Source organism: Passer montanus, unplaced genomic scaffold (assembly GCF_014805655.1).
Source record: "Passer montanus isolate IOZ18808 unplaced genomic scaffold, ASM1480565v1 scaffold37, whole genome shotgun sequence".
In the NCBI taxonomy this organism is placed as follows: domain Eukaryota; kingdom Metazoa; phylum Chordata; class Aves; order Passeriformes; family Passeridae; genus Passer; species Passer montanus.
Genome location: NW_024368485.1, coordinates 4,992,078 through 5,009,154, shown reverse-complemented (window position 1 = coordinate 5,009,154; position 17,077 = coordinate 4,992,078). Strand labels below are relative to the sequence as shown.

The 17,077-nt window shown below is 39.7% G+C and overlaps 1 protein-coding gene across 2 annotated transcripts; it reads left to right on the top strand.

Moving 5' to 3' along the window:
- The first annotated feature begins 6 nt into the window (after nucleotides 1-6).
- On the top strand, nucleotides 7-15,141 carry PNPT1 (polyribonucleotide nucleotidyltransferase 1). Of its 2 annotated transcripts, XM_039717051.1 has the most exons (29): nucleotides 7-78; nucleotides 1,407-1,467; nucleotides 1,781-1,855; nucleotides 2,178-2,283; nucleotides 2,597-2,646; nucleotides 3,115-3,178; nucleotides 3,264-3,311; nucleotides 4,004-4,117; nucleotides 4,312-4,498; nucleotides 4,669-4,720; nucleotides 5,430-5,487; nucleotides 5,633-5,729; nucleotides 5,825-5,927; nucleotides 6,759-6,829; nucleotides 7,355-7,391; nucleotides 8,144-8,210; nucleotides 8,312-8,401; nucleotides 8,704-8,757; nucleotides 8,861-8,967; nucleotides 9,529-9,600; nucleotides 9,696-9,759; nucleotides 10,307-10,390; nucleotides 10,840-10,923; nucleotides 11,555-11,661; nucleotides 11,748-11,803; nucleotides 12,351-12,429; nucleotides 12,803-12,850; nucleotides 13,192-13,344; nucleotides 14,047-14,203. In XM_039717051.1, the coding sequence occupies exons 2-28, from the start codon at nucleotides 1,411-1,413 to the stop codon at nucleotides 13,339-13,341; spliced, it is 2,181 nt and encodes a 726-aa protein (XP_039572985.1). In that variant the 5' UTR covers nucleotides 7-78; nucleotides 1,407-1,410; the 3' UTR covers nucleotides 13,342-13,344; nucleotides 14,047-14,203. The 2 variants fall into 2 exon arrangements, with proteins under 2 accessions (XP_039572985.1, XP_039572986.1); XM_039717052.1 differs by lacking the exon at nucleotides 7-78 and having other exon boundaries at nucleotides 1,411-1,467; nucleotides 14,047-15,141.
- The last annotated feature ends 1,936 nt before the right edge of the window (nucleotides 15,142-17,077 follow it).

Sequence of the window (17,077 nt, the reverse complement as noted above, 5' to 3'; positions counted from 1 at the left end):
CCTGCCCTGGGTGCCCGCCCGCGGCGCGGCGGCGAGGCCCGGGCCCGGGCCGGCCGTGACGGTGGAGGTGGGCGGCAGGTGAGGGGGTGTGGGGGGGCGGCTGTCCCGGCTGGAGAGTGAGGCAAACGTGAGGGGAAACTGGTGCAAAATGAGGGAGGTGTCGGGGTTATCCTCAGTCGGGACGTTCGTTGATGCCGGGTCAAGCCTGATGAGCAAGAAGGGAGCCCCGAGCGGTGGGATCAGCCCGGTCAGCGCTGAGTCAGTCCGCCAGCTGAGGCGCCCTGAGGGTGTAGAAAACGAAGGTGTTGATGGATGTCTGTGTACAGTGCCAACGTAGCAAAATGTTCCAGGGCACCAAGCAGATCCGAGGGATGGAGGCCTCTCCGGTGAGGAAAGGCTGAGAGGATTGGGACTGTTCAGCCCGGACAAGAAAGCTTTGGGCTGACCTAATGGTGGCCTTTTGACTTTCCAGGGAGCTGCCTGGAAAGGTGCAGAGACTTTGTGAGGGTGTGCAGTGACAGGGCAAGGGGGAACGGGTTAAAATGGAAAGGCAGTAAGTTTAGATGGGATATTAGGGGGAAAATCTTCCCTAATATCACGTGGCCCAGGGAAACTGTGGCTGCCCCATCCCTGGATGTGTTTAAAGCCAGGTTGGATGGGGCTTGGAGAAACCCGGGATAGTGGAGGGGTGGAACTCAATGATCTTCAGGGTCCCTTCCCACCCAAAGCATCCTGTGACTCTATAGCTGAGCTGTGTTCATGATAACAATAAAAATCACACCTACAGCTCATAAGGACCTTGCCCAGGTGTTCCCCTGGGCATGTGAACAATTTACCTGGGAGATCTTGAATAGAAATTACTAACTAGTCACAATGGAGGGGCTGTGCTTGGGAAGGGAGCAGCTCTGGATTTCTGTGCATGGAAAGTCAGGAGGGTGTGCAGGGCTTGTGCAGTAGCACCCAGCACAGCCCTGGAATAAATCATCCATTCTCACTCTCAAGTGTGTCCTCATTGCCTTGTTGCTGTCCATTCTCTGCCACAAAGGGAATGTTCTGCAGCTGTGCTGGGAATGTGCAAGCAGCTCCCCTGCCCTTCGGGGTGTTTTCCACTGGCTAAACCCCAGCTGGAGCAGGTGATGATTCACCTTTGTAACTCCTAGGGACAGCTGATGTGCTACAAAGTAAAGGAAGCAGGATACTTGAGGCTAAAGTGCTTGAAATTTAGGTGGATTTGGTCACTTTTGCTCAAAGAGTTTCAATTTTTACACCTCAGGAGGATTTTTGTATCTCCTGTGAAGCATAGCCTTTATTCCGTGCAGTTGAGGCTACAGGTGAATGCAGGAACTGCTGGAAAATGCACATGAATTCACTATGAAGTCATGTAACAGGTTGTTTCTTTCCTTTAGAAAGATGGAGCTGTCTTCTGGAAAACTTGCAAAGTTTGCAGACGGCTCTGCTGTTGTTCAGGTAAAAACAAAAAATAGTCAAAATTTGTGCAGCTTCAAAATTCCTGTATCTTAAAAGTCATTGTCTGGGCAGCAGAGCTTGTGGGATATAGAGCCTCAAGTTGCAATTTTATCCCTAATGAAGGGACAGCTGTATTTTATAGGAAAAAAAAAAAGTTTGAAAAGCAAAACCAGGCCATGAACTGCAGATTTTATGTGGTGGTTTTCTGCAGAGTATAATTCTGAAGAATGACTGGTTTGTGAATACGTTTAGAACATTGGGAGTTATTTTCTTTTCAGGTAACTTCAGCTTTTACCTGTTTTTCTTAACCCAGCTAGGTGACACAGCAGTGATGGTCACAGCAGTCAGCAAAACCAAGCCCTCTCCATCTCAGTTTATGCCATTAGTGGTGAGTACTAATGACAGAATTAGTTTTGTGCTAATCAGTGCTCAACTTGGCAGTCATAGTCCTTAAACAGTGGAGTTCAGGATGCTGAACTCCACAATTTAGTAGCTTTTATGAGCTTTGCCACCATCCAAGCTCAGGTGTTGGGGTTTGCTTGTGTGCAAAACCAGTGGGATTGTGAGGCTCAAAGGGCTGTGATTGTTAAAGGTGGGAAGGAGATAATTGGGGTTGGAACTGGATGATCCCAATGGTCCCTTGTGAGGTTTCTGTGGCTCTGCAGTAAATAATCAGTTGTCATTAATAATGCCTGGTTTTTCTTTGGAAGGTTGACTACCGGCAGAAAGCTGCTGCAGCAGGAAGAATTCCTACAAACTACCTAAGGAGGGAGCTTGGTTCCACTGATAAAGAAATTCTTACAAGCAGAGTAATAGGTAGGCTGAAACCTTTTCTTTACAATGCACTTGAAAAATGTTGTCATTTTCTTGTGAGTGTTTGAAAATACAGCCATTTATAATGCTGCCAGAAAACAGACATGTCATTTATTTATCAGTAGGATTGAATTTTTAAGATTATATGTGTCATGCTAAATACATTTCTGGGTTCTCTACTATTCTCTCTCTTTTTTTTTTGGTTTAAAAACCCCATTTTGTCAGTTTCCTGTTGTTGCAGGACAAACTGAATATTAACTACTGAACCCCAAATTCTGATGAATTCTTACCAAAAGTTGCATTGTTTCCCTTGCAGATCGGTCCATCAGGCCACTCTTCCCAGCAGGCTACTTCTATGACACACAGGTAGGTCATGCTGCCTTCAAAATGGAAAACTTGGGTGTGGCCAAGGAAAATTTCATGATACAGGCTCTGTTTTAAGAAAAACTGTTTTTTATTATCATCAGGGAAGGGTTTGCACTTAACAAACAAGTGTAATGTTGCTTTTTAGTCTGCCATCTCCTTGTCTCAAATTATTTATTGTTACATCCTATTTTCCAAATTTTGTTGTCAAGATACAGGAACAAAATTAAAATCTCCTCTGTACAACAAGAGGAAAGATGCTAATAGTAAATATTTTATATATGATGTAATACAATATTATCCATTAATGGGGCTTTGTTGTCAGCTTTCTATTTTAAATACCTGAAAAAATTTCCTGTGAAACATAGACTTGTGTAGATCTGTGGGTTTTTTTAGTGTCCTTAGCTTTGTATTGACAGCTAATAAAAATGTGTAGGTCAAAATTATTCATTGTCTTTTATCTTATGCCAGATCCTTTGTAATCTTTTAGCAGTAGATGGTGTCAATGATCCTGATATTCTGGCCATTAATGGAGGTAAGAAGGCTGTGAGAAATTGGTGCTTTGGTGGGATTTAATGAGATCCACTTTTTCCTCATCCAGATTTTTGTCTTCCTTTCAGCTTCTGCAGCACTTGCCTTGTCTGATATCCCCTGGAATGGTCCTATTGGTAAGTAAATATTTTTAAATTATGGGTGATTTTAATGGAATGGAAGACTTAGACCATAGGTGGCACTTTGTTTTTTTAAGTAGAAGCTGAATCTAAACATTAAATTTCAAGCATTGGGAATAATTTTACAATGGATAGGATTATTGCTCTTCAAGGGATTATTTTTTCTGGACTAAATGCAATTTTGAGAGGAAATACAATATAGAAATAGTGTACTATAGAGACCAATAAATTAATTTTCTCTTAAGAGAAACATATTTATTGAAAAGCATTGTTTGGAAAATAGCTGGTTCAGAATACTTTTCCTCAAGGAACTCAAAAAGAGATTTATTTCATTGTGAGTATTTTCTTGGAAAATATCTACCATAGAACAAGTATGGAATAAGTATCTTCCTTTCAGCTGCCTTTTTTTTCTAGAAAACATGTGCTGAAATGACAGCAAATTCTCAGTACACTCACAGCATTGTGTGTAATAATGGCATTATTTGCCCAGTAATAGTACTCAAAAGAAAAACAGAATTAGTAGTTTTGTCTTCTAGATTTGTTCTTAATATCCACTCAACGTGCTGATATCTTAAAATTAGTCTGCAGCTTTAATTAGTGTTATTAGCTGTGTAACTTTAAAAGTAAAGTGATGCCTTAAAGAACTTAATTATTATAATAATAAATGACTTTCTGGAGTTTCTTTGCAGGTGCAGTGAGGGTGGGGCTGGTGGATGGAGAGACTGTTATCAATCCAACTCGGAAAGAGATGGCCTCCAGTGCTCTCAATTTAGTTGTTGCTGGAGCTCCACAGAGTCAAGTTGGTAAGAAAGTTAATTGTTGTCTGTTGAGGGCTTGGAAATCTTCCACATGTGGATTTTTATACCATAATAGGAGCAAACAACAGTGATAAGTAACTTTTGGTTAAGTAGATTCCCTCTATTTATGTAGTTTAATGCTAGAATGCTACTGAAGAATAAAACAGGAATTCACTGATTTTTTATCTTTCCATTGCCAGTTATGTTGGAGGCAACTGCTGAGAACATCTTGCAGCAAGACTTCTGCCATGCCATCAAAGTGGGGGTGAAGCAGACCCAGCAGATCATCCAGGGCATCCAGCAGCTGGTGAAGGAGCGCGGTGTGGTCAAGAGAACTGTCCAGAAATTATTTATTGCTCCTGAAGAGATTGTGGAATTTGCAAAGAAGTAAGTTCAGAACAAATAATGCAGATGTAGGAATGTTTGAGTCTGGTGCTTTCACCAGACTGGTAGTTCATTAAATAATTTTCAAATATTTAGTTCTCAAAAAAAAAACCCTAATTATAGAAGTGGTTTTGAAGCTGTGCTTTCAAAAATTCTTCCTTTTCTCCCTAAAGGCTTGCTTCTAACAAGATCTATGCAGTGTTCACAGATTCAAGCCATGATAAAGTAAGTAATCAATCATGATAAAATTATTTATTTAATTAATATAACAATGAAGCTGTAGGAGGATTGAGTTCTTTAGGCTTTTAGCTCTGTAAGCTCTGTCCCTGGAGGTATTTTAAGGACAGACTGGATGTGCCATGGTCTGGTTGACAAGGTGGTGATCATAGGTTGGACTTGATGATCTCAGGGGTCTTTTCCAACCTCAGTGATACTGTAATTTAAGCTTGTCTCCTTCTCTGCATCTATTTGTAATAATAATAATAATTTTTTTCTCTAAGTTCTTAACCTGACCAGAATATTTGCTTGTATTAAGTGGAGGTGGAGACTCCCTTTTCCCAAGGAGTCACATGGAAAGGATGAGGGGAAATAGGTGCAGGTTACTCCTGAAAGGTTCTGGTTGGGCACAAGAGCAGTGCTCTCCTTGGGAAAAATTATCAGTCACTGGGATAATCTCCCCAGGGCAGTGGTGGATTGCCTGTGGGACATTTTTAGGATTCAGACTGGGAGGGTGCTGGACTATCTTGTCTAGACTGCTTTTACCAAGAAAGGTTGGACCACACAACCCTTGAGATCCCTTCCTACCTCATTTTTGAATCTGTGTGACAGTTCTGTTTCTTATTCCTTAAATTTTTGCAGATCTTTAAACCCAAGAGCCCCAAACCTCTGTTGTTCTGCCCTGTAGAGTTAACTGACTGCAAATCCTTTGTTCTAGATTTCGAGAGATGAGGCAATCAACAAAATAAGGCTTGAAACAGAAGAACAGCTGAAAGGTATTGTTTTTTGTTAATATTTTGAGAATGCTTCAATGGAGGAAGCACTGCTTGGAGTTAGAGTATCCTCTTTAGAAGTTATTTTAGTAGAAGTTCTATAAAATGAGTTTCCTAACTACAGATGCAATTTCTTTTCTATACCCAGAAAAATTTCCGGAGGCTGAGCCTTACGAAATCATGGAATCTTTCAATGTGGTTTCAAAGGACATTTTTAGAAATCTTGTGCTAAATGAATATAGAAGGTGGGTGTGTCAAACTCCTACTGATAATATTTCTGTCATCTTTTAATCCAAGACTATGGTTTAACTGATCTCTTAATTTCTCTTTGTCACTTCAGGTGTGATGGGAGAGATTTGACTTCCCTCAGAGACATTAAATGTGAAGTGAACATGTTCAAAATGCTTCATGGATCAGCCTTATTTCAAAGAGGTCAAACACAGGTGGTGTCACTTAAACATCAGAAATGCTCAATGAATTATCAAAAGCTGAAAGATTTGGGCCTTTCATTTAAATGCCAGGTTTCCTTTTCCTTCACATTTAAGAAGGAAATTTTCCTTCACATTTAAATAGAAATAAGCAGAAGTGGTGTGTAGGTTGGGAAGTACATTGGTGTGTAGGGCACTGCTAAATTGGGCACCTCATGAGAAATCTTTTAAAGGCAGTTTCATAGGCAGCCTGAACCAAATAGGGAGTTTTTACCCAAAAAATTGCAATAATGAGAGGATTTTTTTTCTCTTCTTTGCCAAAAGTGTCAGCTGTTGGGCGGATTGAATTAAGATCACACTCAGGATTTGGTCTTCTGTATTTTTATAGCTCTCTTTGCTGGAAGACTGTCAGCCACAGATCTGACTTCTTATTGCACTGCCTTAGGGTGGCAGTTGCAGACAGTGATTTACTCCTCAGTGTTGTCCCCTTATCCCACTAAAAATAACACCCACTGCAAGGCCATGTGGGAAACAGGCAAAACAACATAGTGGCTGCAGCTGGCCCTGTCTCTTAAATGTTTCTTAGGGAGCAAACTGCTCTTGGCTCCTACTTGAGAACCATTAAATTAGTGTTTTTAAATGGGATTGCTTGTAAGAATGTGTGATCTTTCCAGATAAGGAGTAAGTTTGTGTGATGGAGAGAAAAAGGTTCTACAAGTGGTAGCTGATGGCATCTCATGGGCTGCTGGACTCGTTCTTTCTGATTCTTCATAAACATAACATTTGTGAAGGCTGCAAGGGTTTAAAGAGGGGTTTATTTTTTATTTTAGCTCATTTTTATTTTAGGTTCTGTGTACAGTTACATTTGACTCTCTAGAATCCAGTGTAAAGTCAGATGTTATCTCCACAGCAGTGAGGTATGTATGTCTTGGTGCTTTGGCAGTAGTAACAGGAGGGTGAGCATTTAAGCACATTTGATAAAATTCCCTTGAACTTCCACATGAATACTTTCTTAGGACTGAAAAATGCATTTGAAACTGTAGAGTGTTATAAGTTACATCCAGGTTTATATATTTAAAATATTTGTGGAGAATTTAACTTAGGATGTAGCAAGCTGGTCCTTGTGTTTGAACACTTCATTGCTGAAGTGAAATTGGTTCCTTTAGAGCCACATTTCAGTGATGTCACCCCAGTGATTTCATCCCAGTGTGGGAGCTTTTACATTTTAATGTCTCAGCTTTACTGTAGTTAAATCTTTGTTACCCTGGAAGAGTTTGTAATATTCTCTAATTTTGGTAACTGTGGGTGATCAGCAACTGGGTTGATTTGTTGGTTTTGGCTGGGTCCATTTATAAACATAACCATATTAGCTTGAATTATTTGTTTGTGTAAAACATGTTTGGTTGCTCCTGTTTTGACATGGTCTTGTTTTTAATTAATAGTGGAATTAAAGATAAAAACTTCATGCTGCATTATGAGGTGAGACTTCTCCCGTGTTAAAACTTTCTGCATGATTGGCAAAAAGGCTTCATGTCTGTCTTTTAAAGGTGCAGTTGATCACTTCCAAGGTTCTAAATTAGCTCTAGATTTGCTAAAATGTATTTATGCTAATTCATGCATGAATGATATGAGCAGAAGTGCTGGTTTCCTGAAGAGCAGTAGGAATTTGTAAATTGCCAGTTTGTACAGGCTTTTTAATGCCACAACATTAGGTGAGCTCCTTCAGAACAGGTTCTTACTGAAAGCAGGCTTAACCTGTGCTATTATTTTTAGTAAACTCTATTAATGTGTTCAGCTGACGTGGCACAGCAATAGTAAATAAATGCTTTTACATCTTGGATCTCTCTCAGCCTTTGGAGCTTGCCCAAAGGATTTCCTACAGGCAACAGGCAGATCTTGTTCCATTATCTCTGTGGCAGAAATAACATTTCTGCTAGGTTGTTTGACAAGTTTCTTTGGAGGAAGCTTCTTGTGTTCTCTTTTAGCTACCTTGCTACTGCTTTATTCTCTTTTGTCTTGTGGAAGTAAAACATTTACTAAACATTACCTAAACTGGTCCTGGTTTGCAAACCAAGTGACTGATAGAAGTCATGTGGTGGTTTGATTATTTTATTTTTAATGTATATTTGAGATGCACCAAAACTTCAAAGATGTTTTGTTCTAAGTGTATGTTTTAAAATGGAAAAGAAAAGCAGGTTTATTTTCTGTGTACACATTTTTTTGCTTCATAGTTTCCACCTTATGCAACCAATGAGATTGGCAAAGTTACTGGGCTGAACAGAAGAGAGCTTGGACATGGTAAGTCCAGACTAGAGAAATCCCATGCTGAAAGTTCCAGTATTTTATCTGACTTTTATTTATGGATCACTTAGTGGTTGTTTTGGGATTTTTTTAAACAGGTGCACTGGCAGAACGAGCTTTGAAACCAGTCATACCCCAGGATTTCCCATTCACAATCAGAGTTACTTCTGAAGTCCTAGAATCAAATGGTATTTAGGATTTTCTTGTTTCTAACCTAGTGCTGGAGACTACATTTGGTTCTTGAAAAGCTTAGTTTTGTCAACTTGATTTATAGGCATGCTAAATAGTAGATTTCAGTTTAAATGTTCTTATTAATTATTACCTGAAATATTTTAAATAAAAAGCATGTTCATGAAGAATGAGCCTTTCTTGATTTAATAAAATGGTATTTGGGGCATTTTAATGCACAGGATGAGGGAAATAACTCTAACTTGCATTGAGACCCATTTTTCAGTGTTTAATCCATTTTTTTCCTGTATTCCAACTCCAGGGTCCTCCTCAATGGCTTCTGCATGCGGTGGAAGTTTAGCATTAATGGATGCAGGTACAAAATAAGGCACTTACAAGGATAAACTGCATGTGATAATGGGCTACAGGATCTGGAAATCACCAAAGGCTACAAAAATGTATTTTTTTGCCACTCCTAGGAGTTCCAGTGTCAAATGCAGTGGCAGGTGTAGCCATAGGCCTGGTGACCAAGTGCAGTGAGGGAAAAGGGAATATTGAGGATTATCGCTTGCTGACAGACATCCTGGTGAGTGCTCCTCACACTCCTGGTGTTGCTGCTAACTGCTGAAAAACCCCTCTTGTGGCCTTCTTCTGGAACCTTTTACCCACTCAATTCTGGAACATCACTCCTGGAAAAATTAGTTGCATCTTTTGTTTCATCTTGCAAATTCCTCCCTCATTTTGAAAAATTTGTATGAAATGTCCAGTCATGTTTCTTTTTTTTCGTGTTATTCGTTATTTAAGCATTCTCCTTAGTTATTAGTTATTTAAGCTTTCTCCTTCCAATTAATTTTGTCTTTGCCCATTGGAGAAAAAGATTAATAATTTACTGAAAGACACAAGATATTGGGTGGGGAATGAGCACTTGGAAGAGTGGCTGGGGAGGAAAATGTGCAGCCACACAGCTGTGGATCAGAAACTTGTCCACAAAAGCTCTTGATTTCCAAGGAGAGAAAGGAGCAGTGTTAATCCTGAACACCAAAATAAAGCTGAAGAAAACTTGGAAGTCTCAAAAGTAATTCCTCTGTACTTTTGGTGTAATGGGAGAAAATGTCTCCAGCTTGGTTTTGTCTGTCTGTGCTGGCAGGGAATTGAAGATTACTATGGAGATATGGACTTCAAGATGGCAGGCACCAATAAAGGGATAACAGCACTGCAGGTTTGTGACATGGAATTTTCCTCAAGTGAAACTCTGAGAGAGTGTTAAAAGAGCTTTCCTGACATGTTGATGGCACTTAATTCTTCTCATGTCAGGTTGATCTAAAGCTGCCAGGAATACCAATAAAAATTGTGGTGGAAGCTATTCAGCAAGCTACAGGTAGGTCTGTTCTTGGATTTACACCCATTTCATTATATTAAATTATAAATGGAGTTAAGTTGTATGAAAGGAAAGAATTAACTATTCATTTTTCATTCTTGTTGTGGAAAAAAACAAGCTCCTGTCTTTATGAAATGGGTTTGGCTTAATCAATAAGCTCCAAACCAACTTCAAAGTAACTTCAGCCATTGCATGATTTGGACTAACACACGTTACATGACTTTGTTTAAATTCAGCAGGAGAATGTTATAAAAATAACAGCAAACTTCCTCTCATTTCACATAAATTCAGCTATATTTACCAGTGAAACTTGCTGCCATCTGTATTCTGACATGTGCAGCTAAAATATTCTTGAAGCACATGAGAAAATGAAGCTACGTGGTTTAATAAGGATTTAATGAGTTGGAAAACTTTCAGCTTGACATTCTCCAGCTAGGCAGGAGACAGGTTTTGACAAGGAGTGTTTTGCTATTGCATCACAAAAACTTCATATATTTATTTTAATCATATACAAAATTATTGATTTTTTTATTATTATTCCCTCTAGCTGCAAAGAGGGAGATTTTACAGATTATGAACCAAACACTGGCAAAACCCAGACCTAACAGAAAAGAAAGTGGACCAGTTGTAGGTAATGTTACTGTGTGAATTCATAGCTTTCATGACTACCTTTTTAACAATAAACTTCTGCTTAAAATACCTTTTTTTTAAATGATTGATTGTTATCTGTTTTTGCCCTTGCCCTGTGGGGATAATTTGTGAAGGGGTTTGGTTATTTTTTGTTATTTTGGGGGGATTTTTATTGCCACGTGGGGCAGCACTCCTATTTCAGTGTACACCAGAAAACACTACTAGAATTTAAGTGCAGTTATGTGAAGCTCTCACAAAATCAGAATTGATGTAGATGAGAGTATCAGTGTGGCTTAAGGTCATTTACAGTCCTCAGAGTGTATTCTGTGTCTTCATTTATTGCAGTTCTTGCCTGTAATTACACCCAAGCTACAGGAATGTGCCTTTTGTGTGATAGCTTTCAAGATTGTTATATTTAGCACTTCAAAGGATTTCTAAATGTTCTTTCAGAAACTATCCACGTTCCATTATCAAAAAGATTAAGATTTGTTGGTCCTGGGGCTTACAATTTGAAAAAACTTCAAGCACAGACTGGTGAGACATTGTTGATTCCTGTGATAATTTATCCTCACGTGTTTCCCTTTGGTTCAGACTTGTATTTTGGGCTGTTTCAATGCTCAGTGCAAACTGAAAATGAAAAAATTCTGGTATCTGTAGAGTACAGGTGGATGCTCTGCTTTGGACCTGAAATGCTTAATGCTGTGGTGAAGTAAATTGATGCTTCTCAGGGGATTTGGGTGGAGAAAAGGAGGAAAAATCCTATTTCCCTTTGCTTGTAAGCCTGTCTGGTCTGCCCACAGAACTCTAAAAGAGCAAAGAATTTTACCTTTCTGGTAAACATTTTCATTTCCCTCAGCTATTAATGCAAGTATTATTAAAATCTCTGGGAAATTGATTCATAACCCTCAACATTTGTTCAGGATTTTTTTTTTCCAGCCTTTAAAGGATTATAAAAATGATTTTGTGTTCTTTTATGGCCCTCAGGTTTATCAAGGTATTTGCAAGATGGTGGCCACATGCAGTTGTTTAATGTGTAAATGGAACAAGATTAAATCAAGATGAGAGGTTTTAATGAGTGTGAAAACCATTCTGCTCTGATCAAGTCTTCACTGAGTGTGAGTTCAGTGCAGTGTGCCCCTGACTGCTGTCCCAAATCCCTTTTCAGGTGTGACTGTGAGTCAGCTGGATGAAGAGACCTATTCTGTGTTTGCCCCCACGCCCGGGGCAATGCACGAGGCCAGGGAGTTCATTGGGGAGATCTGCAGGGATGATGTAAGCACAGCCTGCTGCCTTGGACTTCTGCGTGCTCTTTGTGCCTTCCTGCCTTACTGGTTCCTGTTTTTGGTTTTCTTCCACAGCAAGAAGTTAACTTGGAATTCGGGGCAATTTATACAGCCACGATTACTGAAATAAGGTATAAAAAGTGCTTTGGAGTTGAAATTAACTTATTTATATAGCTGTGTTCCTGATACCTAATTATGATGTAAAATAATAATTGATTTTTAAGAGTGCCAGATTTATGCTGGGGATATTGGCACCTGCATCATTTCTGATACTTTTTCTGGTGAAATTTTTTTGTTTCCTGATAAAGCTGGGATTTTTTGCTGTTTGTTTTGTTTTTAGAATGTCTATAAAGGTTAAGGCCTTTTTCATCATTGAATCTTTTTCATCTTTGAATCCTTTGAAAGGGATGATATGAATTTGCTTTCCAATTTTCATCACAATATTTGTCTTGTAAAGATTACATTTTGGATGGTACCTATTACTGAAATAAGAGTCTCATCCATTTTCAGTTTAAAAAAATAGTGGACATGTTATGGTGGATAAAAGATTTTTAAAAAGGGATGAGTAAAATTTTGTTTAGGAGAAGTTTACAATGCTTGCTTTGGGAACCATATGCAGAGTGAAATGTGGACTTTTCTTCATGTCCTTTGGAATAACTGTGCTGTTTCCTGCTGCAGAGATTCTGGAGTGATGGTAAAATTGTACCCAAACATGACCCCAGTATTACTTCATAATTCACAGCTGGATCAAAGAAAGGTAAGCCATCCTTAAACAGGTATAAAATAGGCAATTAGATTTATTTTCACCAGTTGGCATGGTTGTAACACACTTACTGTTGTTCCGCAGCCATTTCCATGTTAAAAGCTGTTAATTAGCAGCACTTTTTTTGTTCTAATTCTTCCTGCCCTGTACTTAAAGCTGCAAAGAATCAACTCTGCGACTCCTGCAGTCGTTTTTACACCAAGTTCTTTGGCTCTGCAATACCCTTTTGCATGTAATATTCAGAAACCTGTTGTTCCTAAGGTAGTGCTGAGCCACTGGGCTGAAGTGTAGCATGAAGAGCCCCTGAATGAAGGGATTTTTCTAACAAACTCTGATAATTTTATTTCTGTAAAACACTCTGTTCTAGATTAAACACCCTAGTGCCCTGGGATTAGAAGTTGGACAAGAAATTCAGGTAATTATTTTTTTAACTGTAAAATGCTAATAAAACACTGTTTGTATTTTAAAATTTGATTTTTTTTAATTACTTATTTAGTGTTTATTAAGAAAATCTTTTTCCATATTGGATTCCCTTTCTGTGCTAGTTCAAGGCCTGATCATTCAAGTTATGTTTATTTAATGTCATCCTCTTGCTATCTAGGCATCACAGTATTTGACAGCAATATAGGCTAAAGGATTCCTATTTATTGCTTTTCTAGCATCAAACTGATAAAAACTCAAACCCATCTTTAAAGGAAAATGCTATTTTTAGTTCTTGAAGTTGCTCAGTGTGAAATTGCTTTGTTTCCTTACCAGGTGAAATACTTTGGCCGTGATCCCACTGATGGCAGAATGAGGCTTTCACGGAAAATTCTGCAGTCCCCAGCCAGCAGCAGCCTGAAAACCCTGACAGACAAAAACAGCATTGTCCTGGGAGGGGCACAGACATCCACCTCATCCCAGTGACAGGTGAGGCCAGCAGGGCAGCTTCAGCTGGCTCAGGGCTGCTCTTGGTAAAGAATTGTGCCACTCTGGGTTTGTCCTGAGCACTTACCCTCAGTGCTGGGCAGGATGCTTGGAGTTTGTTGGGAGTTAACTACTGGCCCTTCACACGCTGTAGCTGTAGGAAATTTGGTATTGTAAAATTGGTTCAAATGGTCTTGATGGTCTCAGGCAGTCTGGACAGGCTCCTCTGTCCAAAACAAATTCATCTCCAACATCCTTTTTCTGTACCTTTTAAAGAAAAAACCCCAAAGAGGGTATTGGAAGAGAAGAAAAAATAAGCTGCTTTCTTGATTAACAGTGGAGAAGATTTCAATTAATGAAATGGCCAAAGCTCTTCCTTAGAAGTAGTTTTCCAGCATGTATTTGACTGTCAGAAGACTCATGGCTCAACTTTTCCCAAAATTTGTGTGTTTTTTCTTGTTCTTAGAAAGCTGCTAGAACAGGCATGTCTCTGATGTTAAAAAATCGGGAGCAGTTACACAGTGAGATTGGCAAATGCACAGTGCACCAGTGGGAAATCAAGGCAATCTGTGACAGCCCTCTAGGAATGATTGACAGCACAAAAAGAAGGGAAAATTCACTGAAGAAATTTCGTTTTTAAGGAACATTTTTGAATCTCATACCTTGATATAATGAGTTGGTTTCAAAGTGTTTTCTCTCTTTCAGGAAAAAGGTGTGATAGTTGGTGAAAATACAAGTGACCTTTGCTAGAGCCTCTACATGTCCTCACAAGAACCTGCAGGTGGATGGTAGTGAATCATATTTATAAAATAGACACTATTTATGCTTAAAGGTGATGTAGAACTTCAAAGCCTTCAAATTGATTCAAAACTTTAAAGTAAAACCAGGAACAAGCAATGCCCTCATCTTCTGTAGCAAGGGTGAGATGAGAATACAAGAACATGGAATTCTGTAGACTGAGAAGATATTCCAGTGCTAAAGGTTATTCTTTTTGAGTTATCCACTCAAAATAAAACTGTGAATATGAGAAGTAAGAGCTGAACAACTCTTTTGTGGCAGAAAGGATTATCCTGTACATTTGGCCAAAGTTTACTGGCTTGTCAGTGTACAAGAATGTTGAGCAAGACATAAAGACTTGGAAGTATCACCTTTAACATGATGGATGCTGGTTTAGATTAATTCATCACTCTCAAAATGTTCAGACCTGCTACAATATCTGAGCAGAACGTGGCTGAAACATCTCCTCTTACCACCTGGGTTTGTTAGCACTGACTTTTAAAATACATAATTAAAACATTAAAATTAAAATACTTTTTTTGGAATGAACAATTGATGTGATAAATCTTTCCTTAAAACACTCTCATTAGGAGTGTCTTAATCCTTCTATTAATTATGTTGCATCAGTGAGTTCACTGATCTCTTTTAGACTTCAAAACATTTCCCAGGGGCTCATGAGTATGACTCGTTTTTCTGCTGTGAGGTACAGACTTTGAAAATCAAACAGGGTCCTTCTGATGTTCAACAATTTGTATGCAGGACTAATAAGAAAATCAACTTCCCACCTGGTGGCAGGTGGGCCGTGAACCTCCTGAAAGAAAAAACAAAGCACTGGGGAGAGAAGTGGGACTGTACAGAAAAAAATACTTTTTTTTTATTCTAAGTTAAAGTATTAAAGAAGAAAGAAATGACTGGTATGCTGCTCTGTAGTTGTCTCTGTCTTTCATCATGTAAGATTGAAAAACTGAAAAAAGTTGGGAAAGATTGAAGAAAGATTTCCTTGGCAATCTTTTCCTCCCCTTTCAGGGCTGTGTCTTATTATTTCTTAGTAAGAATTCAGATGTCACTTCTTACTGTGACAGTTGACTGATACATGATTGTTACATATGAATGGTGTTAATAAAATTAGGTAGGTCAATGTCCAAGTCCCTGAACAGAAACTCAGATGTTGCTATTTCTGGTGACTTCCCAGAAATGGACCTTCCACCCCAATCTAAGTGGTTTTCCAAGGTTTATCTGCCTTTATTGTACACTGATTTCTGAGAAGCTGTGTTGTGGAGCTGTCCCAGCAAAGCAGCTACTGCAGTGCTGGGGCATTGTCTGTGTGGTGGATGATGATAAAGGAGCAAAATGACTTTAATGTTGCTGTGGCAGAACCTGTACAGTCAGCCTGACTTTCTGCATCTGGAACCAGCTTCAGGCCCCTTGGGAAGGGGCGGGGGCAGAGCACTCTTGGGAGCTGGCTGGGAGGAGCAGAAAGCAGCTGCCCTTACCTGAGGAGAGCAGCTCAATGGGAGCCAAGGGCTGAGTGAGTGTGTGCTGCTCTGACCCTTCCTGGAGGGAAGGACATCCCGGGCCGTGGCAGGAGGAGCCTGGCTCTCAGGTGGGATCAGCCATGATCAGAAACCAGGTGGGTCCAGGGTGCTTGAGAGAACAAGCTCAGTCCTTTTGCAGTTTGGAATAGTGATTTGTTTCTTCTTTCTCACTGCTCAACATAATTAGCTTCTCTAATGACCTGTCTTAAACAGAGCCATTGAAAAAAATTGCCTTGGAGAGTGAAGCTGGGCAGGTGAAGCTCAGGAGGGCCAGAAATGCCCTTATTTGACAAATCTGAAGTTTTCATGCAGGTGCAGAGTCAGGAGCTGGGGTATCTCTAAATGCCAGCAATAAATATTACAAGTGCTATCATAAAAGTGTAAGAGCTGGCCTAATTGTACTTCTGGGATTACCTGCCAGAGGGAACGATGCAGTCTCTTAATTTCACTCCAAGAAATTTTGAGTGAATTAGGAATGAGTTGTCTTGCTTGGGAAAACAAAAAAAAAGGAGCTCTGTGCTGCTCATGTAGTGACACTTGTGAGTCTGCTGTCTACTCTGATGAAATCCTTTGCTGTGATGAAGAACAGAGAATTCTCAACACTGGTAACTTGCTGGTGGTGATGGGGAAGGATGAGCTGCTGGCAGGTGCAACACCGCCGTGGAAAACATTGCTTTGCTTTCTGTGTGTCTTAAAGAGACTCTGCTGCTTTCCTGGTCTCAGCCTGGGTTTAAATCCAGTATGTAACATCTGTCAGGGCAAGCATTGTGTGTTTTGTCCAGGCGAAGCCCCCAGAATGGACTTGCTGGTTGTGGGTACTGATGGCAGGGTTGTGCTGGGCTTTACAACCCCCTGGATGCTGTTTTGGGCAAAGAGCAGTCCCACATCTGAGTGAGTGCCATCCCAGTGTGTTCTGAGGTGTTATTTTTCCTTAGAGGTCACTGAGTTCATGCCTGGAGAGATCATGGATTTATTTCACAGCTGAAGCATGAGAAATAGCTTTTTGTGCCAATTCTAATTCACATATCTCTTTTTTGTAGTTATTCATCATAAGAATTTGCTCCAAAATACTCTGCAGTGGTTTCTTGCTGTTTTATATATCCTGAGAAGTGCTGCGTTTAATCATGAGTAGAAGTCATGCTTTTATTTTTGTGCATTTGGTTTGAAGAGCCAGGAAGCACGCACAGAAGTCGTGCAGAGGGGAGAGAGAGTTCATGAGCAGCAGATGTCCTGAGGCAGAAATATGCTGTGGCCATTGGGGTTTGTGTTCCTTTTTGTGTGTTTGCTTTTTGTTGAGCTTTCTCTAAGGTAGAAATATGCTCAGGTTCTAATACCTTGTGAGGAAAGGCCACTAAAACATAGCAGGGAAGGCTTGTTTGGAACCTGACTGTAAACTGCTTCATGTGACTCTCAGTCTGGGGTTT